This window comes from Pantherophis guttatus, chromosome 1 (genome assembly GCF_059756535.1).
Source record: "Pantherophis guttatus breed Tessera chromosome 1, ASM5975653v1, whole genome shotgun sequence".
Classification (NCBI taxonomy): domain Eukaryota; kingdom Metazoa; phylum Chordata; class Lepidosauria; order Squamata; family Colubridae; genus Pantherophis; species Pantherophis guttatus.
The window spans coordinates 146,654,057-146,680,092 of NC_142063.1; the positions used below are offsets into that span (position 1 = coordinate 146,654,057).

The 26,036-nt window shown below is 39.6% G+C and overlaps 1 protein-coding gene across 2 annotated transcripts in view; it reads right to left on the reverse strand.

The window, feature by feature from the left end:
* Positions 1 to 5,025: 5,025 nt before the first annotated feature.
* LY75 (lymphocyte antigen 75) overlaps positions 5,026 to 26,036 on the reverse strand; it is an 81,679-nt gene continuing 60,668 nt past the window's right edge. For both annotated transcript variants that reach the window (XM_060687986.2, XM_087881964.1), the window contains exons 27-35: positions 21,075 to 21,242; positions 19,837 to 19,959; positions 19,183 to 19,380; positions 18,865 to 19,085; positions 16,311 to 16,485; positions 14,241 to 14,405; positions 13,985 to 14,101; positions 10,606 to 10,773; positions 5,026 to 9,921 (exon numbers count right to left, since the gene is read on the reverse strand). In XM_060687986.2, the coding sequence (XP_060543969.2) occupies positions 9,737 to 9,921; positions 10,606 to 10,773; positions 13,985 to 14,101; positions 14,241 to 14,405; positions 16,311 to 16,485; positions 18,865 to 19,085; positions 19,183 to 19,380; positions 19,837 to 19,959; positions 21,075 to 21,242 (1,520 nt within the window). In that variant the 3' untranslated portion in view covers positions 5,026 to 9,736. The remainder of the gene's footprint in view (positions 9,922 to 10,605; positions 10,774 to 13,984; positions 14,102 to 14,240; positions 14,406 to 16,310; positions 16,486 to 18,864; positions 19,086 to 19,182; positions 19,381 to 19,836; positions 19,960 to 21,074; positions 21,243 to 26,036) is intronic.

Sequence of the window (26,036 nt, forward strand, 5' to 3'; positions counted from 1 at the left end):
ACTCCCGTAAAGTTGGCAGGGCTCGGTTGGGTGGAGGGACGTCCTGGAGGAGAGTCCCGAGTCCAACTCTCGAGCCGAGGCGGTGTCCAGTGTGGATCAGGTCAAAAGGGAAGCGAGCGGGGCTCACATGGTGTGGGGCGTGAAGGCCAACAACACATGTCTTCTCAGGCTCACCCATGGCTGACATCAGCCGGTGCCTCTCCAGCCAGCTTCACTGGGGTCCATGGCATTCTGGGCGAGAAAGGCTCCGGAGCACAAAGCGGGAAAGAGGCGGCATTTCTGGCAAGACTGTATGCAAGCAAGCAAGCAAGCTCTGGCAAGCTTTTGGAGAAAGGATTGTGGGAAATCGGGGGGACAGCAGTCGGGGAGGGATCTTGTCTCTGGACCGAGGCAACATGTGAAAGGTGGGCGAATGGGCAGGAGTAACGCGGCAGGGCAGCCCGGGGTCTTCTTGGATCTTCTCTCCCCCCACCCTACTTCCCCAGCTGCCAACCAAGGAGGGTGGCTGGACTGGGCTGGGTTGGGCTTGCACGGCCGCTCTCAAAGCGGCCAAGGGGGCCGGGGTGAGGGTCTCTGCCCCGAGGGTCGCCCGACCAGCCTTGCCGAAGTTCTCCTGAGCACCCAGCCAGGGATGGGGTAGGATGGGGGTTGGTTGCAGCTCCTGGAGCCGAAGCAGAGAACAAAAGGACAGCCAGGAAGAGTTTAAAAGAGAAAATTCAAGGTGCTGGTTCTCAAGTTACACACCGCTGGGGGTGGGGAGGAAAGGGGAGCAGGAGAAGAAGCACTGGCTTGGATTGCAAAAGCCACAGATTGGCTTGATCGCCTTCCTCTTGAAGAGCCTGCAGGGCAAACAGGAGATCTGGGGTTTGGGCGAGCAGCAGAATTCTTGCTTCTCTGCCGCCATACCCCTCCCCCTTGCCAGCCAAGATCGGCAAGTCAGATTTGGGGAGCTGAACGCGCTGCCGCTGCCCAGGTGCTCTTACAGCGCCTCCTCTTTCTTCTTCTCCCGAGTGGTAGCGGTGTGTTGGGCTCACCGAATCTGGCCTGCTGATGTTGGGCGGCAGCAGCTCTGATGTTCCCCCTCCCTTCTCCCCCACGCGCATGCATCTAAGTATTTTGGGGGGGGGGCTTATTTTCAGGGGGGGCTTATTTTACCGCATGCGCTCGAAAGCCCAATTGGGCTTATTATCCAGACATGTCTTATTTTTGGGGAAACACAGTATTACACTGTTGACATTTTTAAAAAAATCTGAAAATACAATTATTATTTTTCTCTTAGATGTTACTTGATTTGGAGAGGTTGTTTTAACAGTGCTTCTTCAATTAATACGTATCTACAGTTTGACCAGCAGAGGGCATCAGGCCTTTTCCTGAATATAACTGAATATAGTTATTATAATAATTTAGCTACTTTTTATTGCCATTTTTTACATGAGCAGAAATTGTTCTGCTGAAATCAACAGGACTGGAAAGAGCTTGAATATTTCATACCTGCCTGATCCAGATGTAATATTAAAAATGAAATTATTCCTCACTAGTTTTGCATCTAGAAATGCAACAAGATCTATGGAACATAATATCATCTTTGTGGATTTGTCTGACCGTAAAAAGTTTTAGGCTAAAATCAAGAAATGGCTGGAAAAAATAACAGATCAACCTATTGATGGGAAACCAGAGACATTTTTATTAGGAATATTCACTAGAAAATATACTGAAGAAATAAAATACTTGATTTTACATATTATAACGGCCACACGAATATCAGAAAATTGATATTCACATGCACAAAATTGGAAAATAAAAAACACCAACAGAGGAAGAATTGATTAAAAAAAATCTTAGAGTGTGCTGAGATGGACAGATTAACAAAAAGAAAAGGAAGATACAGAATACTATGGAACATGGAACAAATGGTACAACTGGCTGGAGATTAGAAATAGTGAATATGAATGACAGGGGAGAAGTTATAAATGTAAAATGTTTATAGGACAACGTATAAAATGTACAAAATTAATATTATGATTGTTAGGAATTATAGTGCAAATAAGAGAAAACATTTACAAAGAATTACATATTAAATGTAGTTTTTCTGACACTAGCAAAAAGATTTGTAAAGGTATGACAACCCCAGCACCATCTGCCGTGGATATGATGTACAATGCCCATCGGTATATTTCTGTGTAGTCTAGAATATAATTGTAGAGGATGGTGGGGGAGAGCCTTATTTTCTATTTATAAAGCATGCAGATAAACAACACTTTCATCTCTTGATGATTCCTCCATCACTGGTTTCCTAATTAAGCTCAAACATGACTATTACATAGAAAAAAAATATTGCAGGGTGCAATCTAGGTTGGTCATTGGGACCACTGGGTTTAGTCTTCTGCGCTTTCGGATTTGTGCTGGATCCCATCTCAGGGAACTTCTCTACTGGAATATGTAGAGAATGTGTAGTAAGATACATGTATATTTGCCTTCATTTGTGAGAAAAAAATTGCCCATTTTTCCCTCACACTTGAAATCACTAGTTCCTTCCACAATTGTAGAGGATTTGATGAAGACATCATTCTGCCACTTTCACATATTGTGGCTCCTTGATTTTGGATGTTATGGCATTGGGTACATTTTATTTACATGTAAATAGACGGGAACAGAAAGGTTAAAGTACAATGCTTAGCTATAACAGCATCATACTGTGTTTTATGTCTGCTCCTGGTCATACTTAAATGGACGACCATTTATAATAGAATTAACAAGTTTCTGAACTGTTGTGTAAAGGCATTAAATATGAATCTCAAATAGAGCTTTCTTTGATGCACTGTAGTGCACACTATATTGCCTCCTTCCAAGAGATGACTAGAAGATGGTCAGTTGTCATGCTACCTTAGCTCAACCTGGGATAGGGTGGTATGCAGCAGTGATGGGTTGCTACCGGTTCGCCCTGGATCAGGCAAACCGGCAGTGGCAGGAGGCTCCACCCACCCACCCGGACACTTCTGCACATGTGCAGATGTGTTGCACGTGCGCTCCCATGAGCAAACCGGTAACGACGGATTTTGAAACCCGCCTCTGATATGCTGAAAGCTGTGTGGTTATAGCTTTGTCAAACTGCCATGCTCACACAAGCTTAGGGACATCCAGCAATCAGCTGCAGGTCTTCTGCTTGGGTGAGTCGACTGAACATTCTTGTGAAAGGAGAATAATGAAATAGGTACAGATGCCTTTGCTTCATGGATCCAAGTCCTTCTAATTACTTGCTTCTCTTCATCCACACTCCCCCGTTCCTTAGGAATTCTCTATTTGCTCTGCCATTAGTGAAGTGGCTAATGCCTTGCTCATGAATTTTTAATGTGCATTAGATGGAGGGCTTTTTGCTTTAGACTGAAAGCAATACTTTCCCCCAAGCTGCTTTCAGTGAGATACCGCATGAATGTACAATGGGATTGGAAGAGACAGCTTATGCTATCAACTCTGGGAAGTATAATTATAAAATCTGCTTAAACTGAATTAAGTTTAGGAGCTACAGTTTGTAGCTGTCTAATGCACAGAATTATACAATTAAATGGATTTGCTTTCTAAAACGGCCTGATATTCACTGAACTGATGGTGTTACTTACATATTTATTTATTTATTTATTTATTATTCAAATTTCTATACCGCCCTTCTCCTTTCAGACTCAGGGCGGTGAACAGCCAAGATAAAAACATCTATACATAACATCACAGTTAAAAATAAAGTTAAAATAATTTATAAATTTGGCCCATAATTTAAAACTTGTCAAATATTGTTCAAAAGCAAGCCCTTTTTCCAACGTTCTTCCTCACACTGTTCATTAATGAAGTTAAATAGCTGAATATTTGCTTTACTGCATATTTTACTAGAAGAATCCCCAGCAACTTCACTGAGGACTGTAGTTTTGAATAGGACAGTGGAGCAAAAGATGAGAGTTAAGTTTTTCAACAATACTGAGAACCATCAACAGATCAAGCAGCAGCAGAACGGATGCACTGCTACTATCCTGGTTTCATCACAGATTATTTACTATCATGAACAACATTGCCTCAGTACTAAATCCCAGTCTGAAAGCTTACTGAAAGGAATCTAGATTCCTCCAGGGTTCTCATCAGCTGCAAGGTGACTACCTTCTCAACAACCTTCCCCAGAAAGAATAAAATTGAGATTTGTCAATAGTTATCAAACACAATTGGGTCCGAGGACAGCATCTTGAGAAAGGGGCACACCACAACTTCTTTCAAGGCAGGAGGCAAAACTTCATCAAAAAGGCTGACCTTACAGCACAGGCCCATCTGTGAGTCATCTCCCTATAACTGCATTCATGACACAGGAGAGGCCCAGATCACACCACCAGGTATTGGCCAGGCGAAGCTAGGGTATCTCACCCTAGCTTCGCCTGGCCAATTACAGTCCAAGGCTAGTGGATTTGAGTTACTTTATTATCTGCAGAGAGCCTGAATATACTCACAAGAGCCCAACATTTGAGTGTCACTTTTGTGTCTTCCTCTTGATGGTCTCCAAGCATCATTCATGCTTGCTTTCGTTAGAACATTAGAAGAAAAAGGAACCTAGGTCCATCAAATATCCTTTATCTTTTGATCTGAAAATATAAATATATCTAGGGGGAAAGGCAGCATTTGAGTAGGCAAGTGGTCTCCTACCTTCTGAATAAAAATTGTAAAAATTTTGTCTTTGTGATCTGTTTAATATTGCACAAATCCGTATCACCTCTAGATGACAGCCAACAAAAAGGGGACTCACACTTTGCTGCCATCTAAGGAGGATTTAGATTTTTACAGTTCAGATGGTAACCCCAGCGTTAATGTCCTCTTCCCTCTATAAATAAAAACTCATTAATAATATGACTTTTTAAACAGTTTTATTAACATTGATATTTTTAAAAAAATAATGAAGCATAAGAAGTATTTTAATAAGGAGAGAACAACTGAATCATTGTAATTTTCTTCACTTCCAAATCTAGCAATTATTGAAGCTTTTTATAAATCTTGTTTCTTTTATCACCACCACAGGTAAGCTTCATTACAAACTCCCTCCAAGAGAGCTAATTAGATACATTAAGGCATCTGTATTAGTTCACACATTTTTTCCCATTTGTCCAAGTATATTTTTGTATGGAAAAAAAAAATCAAGCAGAATTAAAACCATTTACAAAATACGTTTTAGATTGCAAATCCTTCATAGAGTGGAATATTTTGTTCATGTTTTATTTTTATGCTGAATGATTGAATAGCCCTAATTCTATGTAGAGATTCACATTAAAATAACCTGTGAGTGCAAAATAACCTTGTGTCAGTAGGGTTGCACAAACTTATTAAACAGAATATCACATATATAAACAAAATATTACTTGCTTTTAAACTCTTTATTTCGTACTCTATCTCTTGACCATGAAAATCAAGCCTTGTGAAAGTAGGATCTTAATATACAGTAAGAGGCCTGCTTTTCTGTGATTTGCAGAGGTGTGTTATGGGGACTCTCTTTCAGTTCCTGCTATTGACATGGTCTGACCAAGATAACATTAACAACTACCTCCTTGGCAAGTTGATTAAACAGTATACAAAAGTAGTTATCAGGTATAAACTTCAATAAAGGCATTTTGGTTTTCTGAACAAGGCTTCCTTATACAGTCTAAGGGTGTCTTCCCCCCCCCCTCTGACTTTATCCATATATCACTGTTTAGCAGGCTGAACTAGGCTGTTAATTTAAGAACTACAACACAGGCATTTCAGCACTTTTGGTTAGGATTTTGTTCAATGTAGTTCCTTAAAATGGCTCTTGTTGCAAGTTACATCAATCCCCATATCCCCAAGGTGCAATATTTGGCAGACTACTCATTCCAATTTCAGCTAGCAGAAACTAGAAAAGCTTTCTGGAGTGCCCTTGCACCAGGATAATGCGTTATCTATCAGACACTGCAACAAGAGCAAGGTCACAGGCCTATTTCTCCTTAATGCACTTTTCCTATCTCTAGTTTTAATTAGGGTTCTTGTCCCTTTGACTCCTGACACAGAGCATATACAAGCATCCAGGCATTTCTTTTACAAATGATATAAATAATAATTAAAAAAAGAACAGTCATCACTTCTTTAGTGCAAACTACCTCTTTTCTTTATTAGGTCCTCACACACATTGTGGTGACATCCCTGGAAAGGTCATAGTAAAATATCCTTCAATCTTAACAGTCAAGTGCAGAAATGAACATACAGAAAGCAGTGCAATTAACTGCAGAAAAGTTGGCTTTCTGTCCAATTTTAAAACATTTATATAACCACCCATCTTACAACAAAATCTGGGCTGCTGTCAGTCAAGAATTAAAAATCAGTAATAATAAAACAACATAAAAATATATTAAAACTATAAACATTACAAAAATTAAAAGCAAATGTTCACTTCTAGAGAAAAGGATGTATTTACCCTCATGTTTATAAGACCACACAAAATGTCTTGAAAAAAGGAATTGGAAAGAAATAAGCTGAAGGTTTGAGTTTATGTTTTGCTACAAGGGCCTATATTTGTGCATAAAACTGTACATCCATTGCATTGGAACGATAGAATATAGAATTCAAGGCACACAAAACATCCTTATTTTCATAAAGGGCACACGTAGCATTTGTTTAATTAATGCTGTGGAGCGGATTTCCTCTTGTATATGAAATAGGAAACATGCTTGATCTTTTTTTTAAAAAAAAGAGCTGTATATATCACTAATTCCAGAGATGCATATTCACTATCTTTTAAAAGAGCTAACTTAGCGATAAAAGTGCTAACTTAGCAATAAACCAGTATTTTTCCCTGTAACCTCTGATGGTGTTTTTAGAAGTGGATGTTAATTATCTCTCTGGTGAGTTTCATTAAAGGAAACATTTTAAGAAATGCTACAAATCAAATAATAAAATTGAATGTGGTTTTGGCACCTTAAAAGCTAACAAATTTCACTAGTCTTCCTAATGCCAAGAAATGGTTTGGCTTTAAAATCAGCTGAACCACCTCTTTGGAAACTCTATTGGAATCAGAAGATTTTTATAACGTAACTTTTCTAAAGTTTACTAAGTTCTGACAAAATATCGTGTTTACTCCGTGTTGAATTGTTCCATGTTACAAGTACCATCAGAAAAATCCATCCACAGCAAAGAATGAGGAGGAAGAAGTTGATGGCATGAATGGCTAGGAGAAATCACCAATACAGTGCTGTGGAATCAGGCGAGAAAACATGAGTGCTCCAGTTTAAGCATCAGTAAAGCATTCTCTGACCATGAATAAGACTTTAGATTGCAATCAATGTATTTTGAATACAAATAAAGAAAATACTTAGTACCTCTTTTGAAAAATATTAAGTCTAACATAAATAATAATAATAAAAAAACACTTCCATTCGTGTAATAGTGAATGGACAGTAGGGTTCTGAAACTTTCATTTAGCTCTTGAACTGAGGTTAACCTGTTCCAGTGTATACGGCAAACTCAGGAGAAAAATCTAAGAAAAATAAAATCTGACAATAATTTGTTGCTATTCTTTTGTTGTAGCTACAGAAAATATAAGAGTCAAGCTTTAAAAATTAATACAGTAAATCAATTCAAATTGAATTTGTAACTTTGATCAAGATGAAGAACTCTGGGGTTTCCGATGCAGCAAGGCAAGGCAATACTTGCAATATTCTCTATTCTGGGTGGATGCAGGGGCATTTTGGTCGAAAAGGCACTTAGATGCAAGACCCAGACTGCCAAAATTCTCTCAGGAAGAAAGAGATCTGGAGATTGCCCATATGTATTTCAGTCAGCTGAAATCTTTAGAAACTGTTGTTTTCACAGCTGCTTGCAAACAGCTGGGAGTTTGGGTTTCTACCCTCCTTTGAGCTTCAAATGAAACCTGTAAGGACTCAAGGCTTGATCAAACCTCATGTTTTCAATCACTCTGGAATTTTTACTGCCTCTTTTAAGGTTGAAAATACTTCTGAACTACAAAGACTACTACAGTAGTTGCTGGGTAAATGTCCTTTCAGTCTGTTTAAAACAAACAATGTTTTTTTTTCAGCTTTTTAAGTCTTCTATTATTATTTTTTTTGGTAACTTTTTGCAATATACACTGAAACAATGATTTTAGAGTTGTTTTGCAACTCTAATTAGAAAGACCTCATGTGGGGAAAAATCTGAGTTGTTTACATTTTAAAACAAAACAAGTACATGATGGCTACTTTAAAAGGAGTTTTTGATCTATAGGTTCTGAAGTGCTTGAGCTGCTTTAATTCTTTCCTGGAAAGAATGTTATTGAAGATGAACTCTTTTGAAGACAACTGAAAAGGAGTTTAAGCTGGACCTAAAAATTACAACTAAAAGAGAGAGAGAGAGAGAGAGAGATGGAAATACTGAATTTACAAATGGATTTTGATGATCATTTAAAAATAAAATAAAAAAACACCCTCTTACAAAAATATGTTCAAAATGGTGTGGACTGCCTTTTTAAATTGAAATACGGAAGACTTACTCAAATCACTTCATGGAAAATACAAATGGACTATAATAAGAACTTCAAAAGAAGAGGCAGGAGGAAGAAGAGACTACAGGAAAACAGGAGTTAGAACTTTATTTATGGGATTCAGAGATGACTGGGAGGAAAAAAGAAAAAAATACAAAATTGGTTTATTTGGCTGATTAAATAACAAGTTGCTATTTTTGGTGATATAATGCTTTGTAAACAAACTAAATATTAGTTTGAAATATTTACATTACCGTTTTTGGAAATCTAAATAAGGATTTAGTATTTCTGATAAAGTTTAACAGCTTCCAATTTTATTATTCTTATCTTTGTAATGCGTAAGAGAGGGCTGAGGGAGATTTAGGCTAAATAGAAAGGGGGATTATATACTCATGTCCTTAGGTATTTTTGTTAATTTTTACTGGACTTTTGTTAAGGGAAGCTGAAAATTTAAAAATGAGTTTATAGAAAATGGGGTAAAGTATGGAATGAAGATGTACCTGATTGTAATTTAAAAGACAGCAATAAATTGTCAATTTGAATAAGTTTATTGGGTATGAAAGGAGAACTTTCCTTTTTTTTACTATTTTTTTTGGAGGATTTTTTCCTACACTGCTTGGTTTTATAAAAGAACTGTAATTCTTAATACATTTGTTTTAAAGATGGAAGGAATCTTTGAGAGCTTTTTGTTGAAAATCAGAATAGCCCCAAAAGGTCTGAAGGATAATAAAAAGATCAAAGCAGATTGCAATATCTCACTGACCTTGGTTGACCTCAGAAATGGTAAGCAAGTTTGGACCTGCTTATGCTTGGATGAGAAATCCCAGATCTCCTCATTCTGTTGCCAAGTAAATCATACACATAGCAATCAAAAGCTGAGCTTGACTCAAAATAATCTTTAACTTTGAAAATATAATATTTTTAACATCATAAACTATCACATAGTTTATTTCCAATAAGTTATATTTCAAGTAATTCTCTGGCCCTCTGCTATCTTACTTCATTTGGGTAAATGGTACCGGATATACTAATGTCAGAATCGTTCAGTGCACCATACTTCAAGCCACGTGCAAATCTCAGGTCACGAAAAGTGCAAAGTCTGATTGTTGTTAAAGATCCCCCTTTTCCCCCTAAACTTGAAAAAAAGGGAAGGTGTCAATAAACCCCAAGAATGAAAGTCAATAGCATCTGAAAATTGGTTTCTGTATGCCATGCAAAAAGTGGTTATCAATCATCATTTCTAGAAAACATGGTGTCAGTTTCATCGTCATGCATTCCCCTCTCATAGCGAACAGAGGTCAATCCAGACGAGTGTAGTTGCATCTTTCTATACAGAAAGTATGCTAATCCAATAAGGAGGGCTATAACGATTGTAACACAAACTGCTATTGCCCCTCTTGAATGATGAGAGACTGTAAGAAAAAAAAATAAAAAAAAATTATTGAACTAGAGTAGTGGAAGTACAAGCCACATTTGGTTATGGTTGTTGTTTATGGTTGTTGTTGTTATTATTATTATTTATTCATATTCTATCTTTCTATCCAGAGGGTGATCAAGTCAGTCACAACATAAAAGTGTTGAATGAACCAAGTAAATAAATATTAAAATATTTACCTACCCTTTTAAATCAAACTAAATATGAAGATTATCCTATCATTTAAATGCATGGCTGAAGAAAGTGTCCTGATCTACATGGCTTACTCGCAGGAGCTGGCTGCTTTCTTAGCCACTAACATACTGAGGCTAGACATGAAGATTTTTGTTTCTCTAGGGCTCTGTCTCAATCATAGAGAAGAGAAGCGAAACCTACTGTCTACTTCTACTGTCAAGCGAAACAAGCAACTCTTCTACTGTATTATACTGCAATGGCCCCCAACCTTTTGGGCGCCAGGTACCCGTTATACTGTACTACAAAAAGGTTACTCTATTGTTGAATAAGCAATTCCCATTATCCCTGACTGTTTACAATAAAAGATGATGATAATGATGAAGATTAGATTTTTATTCCACCTTATCTGCAAGTCATAGTCTAAAATATCTGAAAAGGACCAGATAGCTTATCATCATCTGACTAAACTAAATCATCATTTACATACCTTGAGGAGTTTTGCAAACAACTCTGCTTGGTTCATTGTTGCAATCTGCTTTGGACCATGTTCCATTGGCTGAAAAGATTACACTGCACTGACCATTAGCCTTTTCAGTTTCATTAGCCCAATTTGTATATTTAGCCTCAGAGCCATCAAACCAGTTCAAGGAATTAGCTGTAAATAAAAGCCCAAAACATTTCTTCTTTAATTTATGAACAAAAATGTCTTTCACTTATTATTAGCAATTTGCCATATTCACAATCAAAGGTACAGTTGAATTGTTCCCCTAAATTGCAGGAGGCAAGGAGGAAGGGGAAGATCTCCTGATTAGCAGCTGAGGCCAAACAACAGAAACAACAAAATATGCCTTAGAGACCTCTTTCTGCAACTTCTGACATGGCTGCAATGCGAGGACTGAGGAATTATTATGGTAACCATTATGGTAAAGCAGGCTTGCCAATGGTAGTCATTACCCCAGGTCCCCAACAATTTTTAGGGTGCACTGCCACAGAATAAAGGCGGCTGTCACTTCCCAGTAGATGTAAGATCTCTTTATGTATTAAAGTGGTGTATGCTCTTAAAAAGTTTCAGACAAAGTTTTAGACCTCATACAAGTACAGTGCTTCTCTGCCATTTGTTAAAGTGTGTCTATTTTTTTCAGGCTTCTCCACAAGTCTGAAACTAGATACAACTGCTTTAATGAACTGAATAATTAAAGCAGCATGTCTTTAATTATTACCTTATTTAATTGCAATAATTAGACTGAATTATTATTTAACATGGTTCTTTTTTCACGCTTGTTTGTAAACGTTGGGGGGGGGAGAGAGAATATGTATTTCAATGAACTGCAGTGTGATGCTGTGCTTATTCTTACATAAGGCCCAATGCACTTCTTTCAAAAAATACCGGTATTTCAAGTGTGCTCAGTCTATTGTATAGTTACTTAATATTAGTCTGCCTGCTTGACTGTAACTGGTCTGGTAGTTCATTTGAAAATTGTCCTCCACAAGATTTCATAGGGCTATTACGAAACAAAAAAGAACTAAAGGGATTACCTTAGAGAAACTATGCAAGCACAACAGAACACTACTTAAGTCCAAAACAGGAAGAAACATTAGGAAAAAACCCTCAAACTACCTCCATCTTTCACGAGGGAGGGAAGGAGAGAAAATGCTGTCAGGCTTTCAGGATTTTGTTACTATAGCCTAAATCAATAGAGTACCAGGCTTACTTATGGGGGTCTGCTCCCTGACCTTGGCCTAGTCCAGTGGCGGGTTGCCCCCGCTTCGCACTGTTCTATAGAACCGGTAGTAAAACTGGCGGGACGCCCCGCCCACTGACCCTGACGTCATGAAAATGCTTCTGCGCTTGAGCAAAGCTCTCTTGCGCGCGGCCCCATTGCAAACCGGTAGTAAAGGTAAGTAGAACCCACCCCTGGTCTAGAGGGCTGACAGAAACCTATTCTTCATCATTCACATTGTACCCATACTGATTGTCTTGGTATCTCTCGAGCAGCGATGGTGAACCTATGAAATGAGGGTCAAAGGTAACAACTATGATGTTTGGGATGACACACCAACGTTCCCCAAAACCCAACAACAACTATTCTTGAAAGCAAGGCCTGTTCTCACACAATTTTTGGAGGCCATGTGATAATGGAATATACTTAAAAAAAAAAAAAAGTTTTATTTTAAGTAAAAATAAAAAAACAGCATAAAAATATTATCCTTACAAACAATTACAGACAGCATCTCGATCGGTTAAAATCATTTCGTTCTGGAATGGAATATACTCTTATGTGCCCCCCAGAAGTCACGCAAGAACAGGACATGCATTTGTGCTGTTTCGCTGTGGAAGGACATTTTCCAAAGTCACTTTGAAGGCTTCGTGTGACCTGGAAGCCAATCTCAGGAAGGCCACAGGGACAGAAAGGGAACACTGCCTGAAAATGGCATGTGTCCATTTTCCTAGGAAGAACTGGGCCATGGGAGCAATTGTGCCTTGAGGACCTTTACTTTTGGCCATGTGCTGTTCAGGGTGGCCTAATTGGAATGAGAGGGATAGAGAATTTTTGGTGTGTACGACATCCCAGGAGAGTCAAATTAGGCATTTTCAAATTTTTGACATGCTGATCCCAAAAGGTTTGCCATCGTTGTTCTAGAACCTCTCTGGTAGGGACTGAATGCTGCAATGGAAGAGGATAGAAAAGTTCCATGCAGCGCTGAAACCACTTCTGGCAGGAAGGCCAGAAGATCTTTGGGGAGTCACTGGTTGAGCTGGTTTTATCACATACAACTGGTGTGCAATGTCTGATCCTCCAAATGCTATTGGAACTGCAATTCTCCTCAACCCCTCGCCACTGCCTATGTTTGTTGTGGTGAGCATGAGTTGGAATCAATGGAGCGACCACATATTGCCCATCCTGCTATGAATCCATTCTAGTTTATCTGAAGTTTATCTAGCAAACTCTCCAGATTCCCTGGAGTGAGCTCCACAGGTCAAAACGACTGGTTACAGAAGCAGGCCATAAGAAGAGCAGACTCTAATAAGGCTAGTGCCTCAGGTGGGTATCTGGATAGTGGTTTGCCTGGCTTCTTCATTGGCTTCCCTCCCTCCCAAGGACAAAAGCTGAGGACAACTTTTCAAGCCTCAAGTCTGCCATGTTTATCTTATTGGGCCATGCCTTGGATTCTGAATTCCAAGTTCCCCTGAATTCCCCTCCATCCTGTCTTGCGCCTTTTTCCCTGGATATGTTGTTTGTTTATCAGACACCTGATATCTCAACCCATACTGAGCTATTACTACGCCTTCTTTAGATATAGGTAAAAAGAATTATTTGCTTCTAAAAGTTCTGAATTTCTACATCATTGGACTGGGGCAGGCATCCAGCTTGCTATCTTGTTGCCTAGCAGCCAGCAGTGCTGGGCAGAAAAGGTACCCTGAGGCAGAGAGGTCTAAGCAGGAGGGCAGGAAGGCACCAGAACTGAATTTGAAACTATGGAAGATAGGGAAGAGGAAGAGGACAATGGAGGGGGGAAAATGAGGCAAAGACATTCAGGAAGTGAAAAGGTTAAAATTAAAATACTGAACTAACTGGCCAAATATTTTGGCCTTTCATTTCTTTTAACTGCATTTCTTACTATGTGTGCTTAAATTTAAATTATTGGAAGTTTATCAAGAAATAAAAAAATATTACTTCTCTGAAGTCTATTCATTTTTTTTATTTGCTATGCACAGTCCATTCCATGTACACACTGAGGAAAAAAAATCGGATTTACTGTAAGCCAGTGTCCTTGTTTTCCATGAACACAAATATACTCTAGATATTTTTATAATTTTTGTCATTTCCAAACGTTATTTAATATTACATCCAGCTTTTCCTTACCATTAAATTGCATTCCAAGCCATACTTTTCCAGTAATAAAATTATATTCTTTCAAGTGTGCGCTCACAAACTTATTTTCCTCTCCATCCTTGATAGTCAGAAGATCTGCAGAAGGATCTAATGAAAAAACGTTTATCTTAAATGAGGAAAATCTAATTTATTTAAATGTCCAAAAGAAATTATTTAAGACATTATCTAAAATAATACTGAAAAATAACTCTTTATCCAAGAAAAGAAACATAGAATTTGAGCGTACCAAGTTTCTTGCAAACTTTCTTAGCTGTGTCTGCAGTATATGTGGAATAATTATAAAATGCCATATCAAATGCGTAGCAATAATCTTTGTAGAATAGCCATTGTGATGCTCCATTAGGAGAGTCTGGACACTTTGATGATGTTTCGGTTTGCTTTAATTGCACTTCTGTGAGAACACAAATAGCATAATCAACTTTATTCAAATATGAACATTTTCCGCTCAGTCAATTGACTGTTTTAGTATTGTTGTAACTATTCAAAATATAAATAAAGCAAGGTTCTAAATATGTTTGCTAACAAGTAATAGCACATCTTCATGGAAAAAGTGTTTTAATTCTTAGGAAACAGTAGCTATAGCAAAGAATGCCTGCATTAGTCCTGACTTTCCTCCCCCTTTTTACAAGGCAGATGGTACTACCCAGAATTAGTTCTTAACTCTTTGGGCTTTCACCCAAATGAATATATTCAGGGGTGGGTTGCCACCGGTTCACAAGAACCGGTAGTAAAACTGGCAGGAGGCCCTGCCACCGCCCTGGATGTCATCATCAGCGATCAGTGCAGAAGCAAGGGGTGCGCACACGCGAAATTAGCATGCACGCACGATCCCATTGTGAACCGGTAGTAAAAGTAAGTAGAACCCACCCCTGAATATATTGTTATATCTACCCTCCCAAGGAGGACAGGGGGAAAATCATACCAATAACCCAGAAAATCTTTTCTTAAGTAATATAGAGTATTTTTTTTTAAGTGACTTGAAAATAGCAATTTAGGGAACAGTCTAACTGGCAGTTAAGGCTGTGCAACCACTTTGACATAATAAATGTTTGTCCTGAGCCCACGAAGTGGATTTACACAAAAATCTCTGCACAAAAAGGGAATGGAGATTACAACTAAATCTAGCCTGAATCCCTCATGGCTTGAATCTTTTGCATAGCTACAAAAGGCCAACCTGTGAAAATCATGGGAAGATTTGAAATGGTAAGCACTACAACAGCACTACAAACATTTCCATGAAATCAAATAAACTGTCACATACTTCATACTTAGCCATCTTTAGGAAGAATAAGTTGGTTAGTAAAACCGACTCTAGGTTAGGCAAACATAGCTAATATGGAATTGCATGAGGTAAAACTGGGTACTGGTTGTGGTGGTGGCCTACTTGCCAAAAAGGGCTAGAGTTGTCCATACTATTAGCAAATAATCCTGCAAACAAATTTAATAGTACCAATAGTAGTAGGCACCTTGGGTGCAACCCCAAACAACAGGAGCACTACTTTAACACCATTATCACTGACAAATTCACCACCAGCCAATTGCAAAAGGCAGTTTTACTCAGGTCAGCTTACATTCTATGACGATCCCTCTAACACAGGAGTGTCAAACTGGCAGCCCACGGGCCATGTGTCACATGCAGGCCACACCCACCCCACCTCTGCGAAGGGCAAAAATGTTGCGATATGTCACATGACGGCAACGTGATGTCACGGGTTTGACACCCGTGCTCTAACACCATCAAACAACAACATCTGCCTATCCGAAGCCCTTGGGAAGGAGTCAATAGATGGATAAAAATGTCAAATCCAGTCTGAACATCTGGCTGACTGCAATGAACCATAATACTATGAAAAAGTGTTACATGAAAGCCTCAGAGGTGACTTTGCAACCCCAACTCTGTACAGAGCACTGCAAGACCACCTCTGAGGAAGAATAGCAAGGAACACCACTATTAAGGAGCAAAAGAAAACAATTGTCCACTTGAACAATTCATCACCGTTGGCAAATCTCAATAAAAAGTATTAAAGCCAACTTTTTTTTTTGTTTTCTTCCCCATTTTTAAAAATTCTGTGCCATGTCCTTTTTAGGCAGCCTGAAAACAAGACCCACCTTATTTTTTATTATACTTTAGGTCATTTTGGAAGCTGAATACTATTATCTTGCCATGTTATCTGGTTAAGATCTGCTTGCTGCTAAGGAATCATCTTCAGCATGAGATAGGAAAAGACACCCATTTTTTTTGTTTTCTAGTTTCTTAGATGAAAAAGAATCAAATGATACAGGAAGATACGCTTACTTTTTGAAGAAGAGTAGCAGATAGCACCATCGCCTTGAGAGGTGCATTTCCTGCGATTCCAAATTCCTTTAGTATCCATAGCAAAACAATTTCCAAAAGAATGAGAATGCTGATATTCCCAAGGCTGGTAGGCAAACTGGCTTCCATCAGACCACTCAAAATCAGAATCATTTCCCTAGGGAAGGTGCAACTTTGTTGATCAATACTGATAGTACTCTTGTTTTTAGCAAACGCTAGAGAAAATGGCTATGACTTGAACAGATGAAAAATTCAGACTCTTCCTTAACATTCTTTTCTAGTATAAACCGTAACACATGAACTCAGTTGTGCTTGGCTCTATTCTGAGAACCAAGACCTCAGGGACTCAGTTTACTTGGCAATACTAGTGCAATTAGCAATTATGTTAATGAGTAGCACGGAGATTCAAGGTCCCAACCGAGAGCAGCCCTGCATGGGCTGAAAAGCCAACTCATTGCTCTCCTTCCAAAGCAAACAGCAAATAGAAGATGCTTAGCTGAGATATGTCTTATGGAGTAGGGCAAAGAATTAAAATTTCCTTATCTTACCGATTAAGCCCTGGGTCAGAAAATGTTTTTTTTTCATCCAATTTTTTAATCTCTGCAAAATGACATAATAGCTTGAGCAGAGGCATACAAACCTTAGCTTCTCTAGCAGAGATATTGTGGTCCTAAACACACACACAGTAGCAAGATGCATTCATTTTAATCATAAAAGATTACAATAACTTTAGGACGGCTGTCAATAAATTCTAAAAGTGCTCAAGCAGAATGCCAGCTTTTTATGGGTAGAAAAAGTTCATAATGAGCCCATGTAATATTAATGGAAGGAAGGTGTCTATCTTTACCAGCCCCAGGTTGACTCAGCCTTCCATCCTTCTGAGATGGGTAAAATGAGGACCCAGATTGTTGGGAGCAAAATGCTGACTCTGTAAACCGCTTAGAGATGGCTGTAAAGCACTGTGAAGCAGTATATAATCTAAGTGCATTGCTATTCCCTATTGAAAGAAATGAATAATAAGTTACTCTTTTAAGTGTTAATGTATTAATACATTAAGTGTTTAATGTATTAAAAAGCTATGATCTTAGTGTTGCAAACTGACCACAAATTGTAATTAGTAGAGACAATGTGTTATGACTTGCTAAAAGCTCCCTTGGAGATAAGAACCTACGCCTTGGGCAAGACCATTATCAGTAACAAGGAACATCCGCCCAAGGTGAAGTTAAAAGTAAACATGATAAGATAGTCCTTATTAGACAGGAATTGTCAAGATGACCCTTTTAAAGTGTAAAATAATTTGAAGAATGACTTAGGAGAATAAAGGGGAGTTGGGAGGGCTTCTTAAGTGTGCCGTGCATTGTGTAGGAGTATAAAATGCATAGCTTGAAAACTGCTTCTTGCGCTCTTTGAACTCAATCCATTTGGGAAGGCTGCACTTGCAACTGCTTTTTATTTTTCTTCCATTTTATCTCCAATAAACCTTTGATTTTGTGAATCAGACTTGTTTATGAATTGTGAGGATTAAAATATTTGGGTCTTATACCTCACACTATTTTCTAATAATATCAATTGCGGATTATTCTGGTTTTGAGATTTTAAGTTAAAGGCACTTTAAATGATGTTAATGCTATGAAGTCCTTTGAGGATGGATTACTATTGCAACTTGTCAAGAAACCTGTGAAGTGAGGAGCATACAAATATTGTAAAATAATTAAGAGAAAAATATTTTCAAATAGTGCAAGCCATAGCGAATATACTCCTTTCCAAATGTGGATCAGTGAGTAAGGCCTAGGGGAACTTACTAACTAGGTAACCCTGTATGGAAGGGTTTCTCAGCATAGTCGTCATATGTCAGTCAGATTGATACTTCAGATACAGAACTAAGCAGTTATATATTATTCTCTTCTGACCAAATATACAAAGCCCATGCCATGATTTTTAATTTTTTGAAAAGCAGTAACAAGTTGTCTTCTGCTCATTTCTGTCTTCCTGAATAAAGCACTCTCTCTCACATGGGTGTGTGTCGGTGGGTTTGGATGTTTGTATATGTGTGTTGTCAAGACTGGTGTTGACAAAGTTAACTCATCCTTCCCCAGTTATGCCCCCCCCATCAGATATAGTTCACCATAGAGTGTGGCAAATTTGTGAAAGCTCCCCATTGATCTCAATGGAAGGGGGCAGGTTTAGTAACTTTAATTAGCATATGGAAAAACACTCTAGGCTCTGGAACACAGATTGAAACTCGAGCTGTGTGAGCATAGAACATTAGTTGTGAGAAAAGCTACAGTTTATGATAGATGTTTGGGTAATAACATGAAAAGGATTGGGTAAAATTGGATACAGTTTGAAGCCTGAAGTCAGAAAATCAAAATTATTTGGAGGTTTGATTCTGTGATAAGAAACCAAATATAGAAGAACAAAGTATAAAAGATGGAAGTACAAAAATGTAGAATGCTATACTTATGCATACATGGTAAACAGATCTAAGACTCTGCCATATGTGAAAAATAAGCTAGAAATCTCTGGTTCAACTTACTTTATGATTAGATAAACCAATCCACAATGGAAATCCATCACGCTTTACAATATCTTCCAGAAAGACATGTTCGGAAGTACTGTGAATGCTGGCTAAATCGCTTCCTTTCTGTTTGCATTCTTTCCATGCATCATACCAATTGAGCTGTTTCCGAAGAATCCAGTAAACATTATTTTTGTAGGGCAGCTGTTTAGGAAGTGGAGGTTGGCTGATTTTGGGCTCTAAAGACAAGGAATAAATTACATGTTGCTTTGCTGTACCTGCTGCATAAAGAAAAATCAGTGGAATCTGAAATTCAGTCCAAGAGATGTTTCTTACCCAGGTCTAGCTTGCAGACCAGGATGGTATGAAAACCAAATTGCCAATATAACCAGTTATTACGTGAATGATCATAAATGTCCCAGAAGCCATCCAAGTTAACGCCAGCAAGAAAGAAGTTACTCCTGATGTTAGGTCGTCCATTTCTCCAGTTGTTATATGACACGTATGTGTCATCATACCACTTCAGACGGTTAACTGCAGCGGAAAATATAGGATTTGGAGGGGAAATAAGCAATTCTAAGGACATTAACTGCATTTGAAAATTTGAAAGGGGTAGGAGGCTGACTAGGCCACACCAACCATGGTCACGCCCATCCAGCAACCGGGCAGAGATCCCCTTGCTAAATTTTTTTAAGTCCACCCCGTATTTATCCATCTAGCCCCCTTTTAGGCCACTATTATAGTATGCAATCATTAAAATAGTCTTAAATAAGGGTAAAACATTTTAAAATAAGTTGACTTTGGTGAATCTTTCCATTCACTCCTAGATGACAGTTTTATCTAAAACAAAATTAACATTTTCTGATTACTATATAATAAAAGAAACACTGAACTCTTTTTACACATCAATGTCCTGCAAATAATATAAAATTATTGTAGTCTCTCTGTAAATTCAGAAAGCAAAGAGCCAATAAAGAATTTCCAACATACCGTCAGTGTCATAAACCAAACCCAACCACATCCACTGAACAAGACCACTGAAAGACTGAAACTGTTCAAGAATAAAATCATTTTCATCTTCATCCCTGATATTCAAAAGTGATGCATTTGAATCTGTTGAAGCAATTAAAAAAATAAACCATGGAATGAATTTAGAAAACTTTATAACACCAACTTTTTGAAGATTTAGCAAAGGATCAGCCCTGAGGAGCACTGTCCATGAAAGAGATCTTAAAGTCACTTTATTGTATAATGGGAATAGCAAATTCCATGTGAGACGAAGTTAAGAAACAATAACCAGAACCCTCAATATGTGTAACATAGATATGTACAGCTGGAAAAGATGGAGACACCTGAAGTGTTTTACAAGGAACATTTGACTAGGAGCTTTCCTAAGAAAAATAATAGAGCTTCAAGCAATGATTAAAGAGGATTATATTTCCAAAACGTAAGAAAGAATATGTTCTGTTCCCAACCTCCACAATTTAATAACATTCAGTAGGAAAAGAATGGGAGCAAATTTTGTAGGTAATTAATACGTGGAATTCCATGCCAGAAGGTGGAGCAATAGTTCATAGAATTTTAAAAAGCCATTAAGGGGAAATTCACAGAAAAAAGCTGTCAACTTTATTCATTAGAGGTAGATATAGCCTCCAGTTGAAAGAAGTGATTCAACAGCAGAGGTGCTGTTGAACTGGGAATAATTTGGCTGCAGGGATTGTTCTGCCAGTCTTGGAAACAGGATGTTGAACTAAATGATTATTCTTACAGTTCAGCAGTTTTGGCTTCATTTTTATTATACAAATATTACATTTCATTAAATATTGCAACTTGGAAACTCTTTTTTAAGAAGCTTCTTTCTTTAGTGAGAGGAAAAGTGGGTGTTTAAGAGGTCATTTCTTTCAATTATAGCCAGCAAGAAAAGGTCTTGATTGAGGTTAACATTAACCAAATATATAGATTGATCAACAATTACTTTTATTATGTCAAAGGATGATCCAATGGGTCACAGGGTATTCTAATATTATACAAATGTACATTCTCTAAACAGTTATATTAAAAAAATAATATGGGGACCTTTTCCCATGTATCGCACAGTTGAAAATGGACAGTTTTGCATGGAGCAAGTTACAAATACAGTAAAATGAAGGTGCCTCAAGTCCAAAAATGTTCTTCATAAAAATCTTTGAACACACAAAAAAGCAGAACTTTAAAGAGGAATAGCTTACTCATTTTCATGCATAAATGGTTAGCTTGAACTGCTTTCAATCCTTCCCATCTATCTTGTGGTATTAGAAATGTGTAACAACTGTTTCGATATGCTATCCATGGTGTATTCTTAATCTTGTGTGGACATTTAATTGATTCATGATATGCTTCTTGGGTTTCAGTGTCATCTGAAAAATAAACCCTTTTTAAAGGCAGTGCTTCATATCTAAAATACATTCAGTATTTAATATTACAATACAACTTTCATCAGCTGAGAATTACTGGATGCTGGTCATTAATGATACCATTTTGTGGTCATGGAAAAAAAAACAAATAATAAATTTGGCTATGAGGAATAAGAATACGAAATAAGAAGGATCAGAATGTTAAAATTCGTCTTATAAAAAAATAAAGGTAATCAGTATTATTTATTTATTTATTTATTTATTTATTTATTTATTTATTATTTATTTATTTAAATTTTTATACTGCCCTTCTCCTGAGGGACTCAGGGCGGTGCACAGCCACAGTAAAATACATATATCCATAAAGTTTAAAAACAGTTTAAAACATATTAAATAATTTGGCCCTTATATTAAAAAACTAAAACACACATTAAAATTCGTTATTTAAGCCAGCCCAGCCTGTTGAAACAATAAAGCCTTAAGGGCACTTTATCCTTCTCCAATAGATGGAATGGCATTTAGGCAATGATATAAAAAACCCAAGGGCATTTTGAGTTGAGACTCACAGAATTACTAAATATGGTTTGAAAGGGATGAGAATCACTTGTGTTTCCTTTTCTTTAGATATACTCTCCCCACCCCCACCCCCACCCCATTCTATCTAATCTCAGGCCAACCCACCTCACAAGATTGTTGGAAAATAGAAGGAAGGAAATGTTATGTATATTTGCTACGGTGAGTTACTTATAAAGTAATAAAGGTGGGGTTTTAAAAGCTAATCTGATAAAATAAATCATCTTTGTATTCCTTATGCATGGACTTCCGGTCGAAGGAAGTCCACAATCAAGAGGGTGGGGACATTATTGTGATAATTATTGAGGAATTATTGAGTCTGTCATCTGCACTCTATAACTGTCTGGTTTGGTTCTGCAACCCAACAAGACAGACACAGACTTCAGAGGATAATTAGAACTGCAGAAAAAACAATTATTACCAACCTGCCTTCCATTGAGGACCTGTATACTGCATGAGTCAAGAAGAGGGCTGTGAAAATATTTAGAGACCCCTCACATCCTGGACATAAAGTATCTCAACTCCTACTCTCAAAACGAAGCTATAGAGCACTGCACACCAAAGCCACACCAAAGACACAAGAACAGTTTTTTCCCGAACGCCATCACTCTGCTAAACAAATAATTCCCCCAATACTGTCAAACTGTTCACTAAGTTTGCATTACTATTAAACTTCTCATCGTTCCTATCACCTATTTCTTCCCACTTATGACTGTATGACTGTAACTTGTTGCTTGTATCCTTACGATTTATATTGTGTCCTAGTATGATTTGTACCCTATGACTATCATTAAGCATTGTTCCTTATAATTCTTGATGAATGTATCTTTGATTTTTATATATACTAAGAGCATATGCACCAAAGACCAATTCCTTTTGTGTACAATCACACTTGGCCAATAAAGAATTCTATTCTATTCCATTCCATTCCATTCAAGCCCAGCCCCTTTGTATGTGCATGTATAAAAGGGTGAGCTTTGATTGGGCTGCCTCAACTGACATCTTGACATTTATGACCTATGCCCAACCCACCAAAAGCCACTGTTTTAGTATTTCTCAGGCTAGCTAGATTTGTTATTTATTTGTTTTCTGCTGTATGCTCACAGATCAAAAGTTAACCCAGAAAGCAAAACAAGCACTTTAATGAAGGCAAGAATTTTAAGAAACAACCTGCCTTCATAAACCAGCATAACTGTCAACACTTAAATTTTTCTAAGCCTAAATCAGAGCAAACACTTTCTAATAGCAAGGGCAAGAGGGTAAAACGTTACAACTTTGCAAGACTGATCCCCTTTATAAAAACCATTAAGCCCAAAAGTCCGCTAATAAGGTTAGTGTTTTGATGTAAATGTACTAGAATCTAACAGTTGGCTAGGTTGGACTTTTTGCATATATTGGAGGAGGAGTTTGGTTTTTTTAGGCATCTATAAAGAGTTAACTGATGTGAGTGGACAAGGGTGCCCCAGCTCAGTGTCCCCCTACTAAGAATTTAGTTTTAGGAGCTTTTGAAGAAATCAAATTCCCCCCCATCCCCGGCATTTTGCTATTTCTCAAGTAGGCAATGAGTTTAAGTACATCCACAATTGAGGCCAGAGGCCAAAATAAAATAAAATAAAATAAAATAAAAAGTACAGCACCAGGAAGTGCTAAGCTTAGGTCTGATTCATTGGTCATTATATGCAGTGGCTCACAAATATGTGTGACCAAGGTCTCCAATATGATTAACGTATTGTCTCTGGAGCCTTTGTTTTGGAGTTGTGTGGGCGATAAGAATTGTTTTCCCTGGAACAGCTGCCTCCGCCTTTCCCATCTACCACCATCTTGGTTTCCTCCTTCACAGGAGTCCTTTAGATTCCTTTTTAAGGCCTTCAGGGCCTTCTGAGAAGCTTAGAATCAGATTGGCCTTGGCTGGAACATACAGCAGATAAATTATAATCAGTTGTACTGGCTCCCCTTCTCCCCCGAAAGTAAATTCTCCCTCTGAGTGTGAATATATTTACAATATGGAGCTTAAACCTGATAGCAAGCTGAGCTAGTCTCAACACCTTTATCTTGGGAACAAGGAGGCCTGAGCAGAGATGACCTGGCTGCATGAGAATCCACTGTGTCAAAGTATTGAAAAATGATTCACCATTGCAACCCTATCTAACATTAATTCACACATACACACATTCAAGATACTACAACTTTTGATTTATGAGGAAACTGATGATAAAAAATTGGCAGAGGTTTATTTTAGAGAGGGGAAGAAAGAGAAGGTAGACCACTTAAAATTTATGCTACATTCAAAAGCCAAAAACTGAATGGTCTGCAGTCAGTAAGAATTATGAAAGCACTGGTGAGTAACTGTGGAATTTTAAGTACAGATAGTCCTCAACATACAACCATTCAAAGTTACAATGGCAGTGAAAAAAGTGAGTACCGTATTTTCCGGCGTATAAGACGACTTTTTAACCTAGGAAAATCATCTCAAAAGTCGGGGGTCGTCTTATACGCCGGGTACCCGAATCTGAGTTGCTGGCGCTGACCGTTGACACTTTGGGAGCGTCGGCAACATTGAGTTCCAACCTACAAGAGGTGCCAGGCAGTGCAGAGCCCACGAGAAAGGAATGCGTCCCCACTCTACCCCGGAATTCGGGTCACCTTCCTTCCTTTCCCAGCAGTCCACGGTGAAAGTGGCTCCGCGGTCGACCTGGGCCAGCGCCTTGCACACCTGGCTCTGCGTCTCCATTATGAGAAGCCCCATGCGACTTCGCATGTCTCCGCCCAGTCGCGCAGCTCTCGCAATCCGCTCACCGGAGGAGCCATGAAGTGCCGCACCGCCTTGCCAGATCTTCCTTGTCCTCCTTTCCCCACAGCTTTTCCCGTTGTAATTGCTGCTGCTGCTACCGCCGAGGCTGCTCCTTCATCTCCGCCCACCGCACCAGACCCAGCCCGGCCAGCACCGCCGTGGCTCCCGCAGTCCAAGCGGATCGGCGCCTGGGCTCGCAGGCGAAGGGTGGGAGTGCGCAGCGATCGACGCCGATCGCTGACACCCACCATCGCCCCAACGGGAAGAACCGCCCAGCAGCGATTCCAAGGAATCGAACATCCTGGAGCAGCGCAGGCCGGCCCGGAGGCTTAAACCCCGGGAGCCCAGGTGCCAAACCCCGCACAGCAGAAAAGACATGATAGCCGGTGCCCAGTTCCTTCTGCAGCCATCTGAATCAGCGCCCGGGCTTGCAGGCGAAGGGTGGGAGTGCGCAGCGCACTTTCCTGGCTTGGCGCCGATCCGGACGGCTGCAGAAGGAACTGGGCACCGGCTGTCATGTCTTTTCTGCTGTGCGGGGTTCAGCACCTGGGCTTTAAGCCTCTGGGCCAGCCCGTGCTGCTCCAGGATGTTCGCTTCGGGCTCCTTGGAATCGCTGCTGGGCGGTTCTTCCCGTTGGGGCGATGGTGGGTGGCTGCGAGCCTGGAAGAGGTGGTGAAATGCAGAGCAATACCTCGTGGGGAAGGAGTCCGCCGTGGCTCCCGCAGTCCACTCACCATCGCCCCAACGGGAAGAACCGCCCGGCAGTGATTCCAAGGAGCCCGAAGCGAACATCCTGGAGCAGCGCAGGCCGGCCCGGAGGCTTAAACCCCGGGAGCCCAGGTGCCAAACCCCGCACAGCAGAAAAGACATGATAGCCGGTGCCCAGTTCCTTCTGCAGCCATCTGAATCAGCGCCCGGGCTTGCAGGCGAAGGGTGGGAGTGCGCAGCGCACTTTCCTGGCTTGGCGCCGATCCGGACGGCTGCAGAAGGAACTGGGCACCGGCTGTCATGTCTTTTCTGCTGTGCGGGGTTCAGCACCTGGGCTTTAAGCCTCTGGGCCAGCCCGTGCTGCTCCAGGATGTTCGCTTCGGGCTCCTTGGAATCGCTGCTGGGCGGTTCTTCCCGTTGGGGCGATGGTGGGTGGCTGCGAGCCTGGAAGAGGTGGTGAAATGCAGAGCAATACCTCGTGGGGAAGGAGTCCGCCGTGGCTCCCGCAGTCCACTCACCATCGCCCCAACGGGATGAACCGCCCGGCAGTGATTCCAAGGAGCCCGAAGCGAACATCCTGGAGCAGCGCAGGCCGGCCCGGAGGCTTAAACCCCGGGAGCCCAGGTGCCAAACCCCGCACAGCAGAAAAGACATGACAGCCGGTGCCCAGTTCCTTCTGCAGCCATCCGGATCAGCGCCCGGGCTCGCAGGCGAAGGGTGGGAGT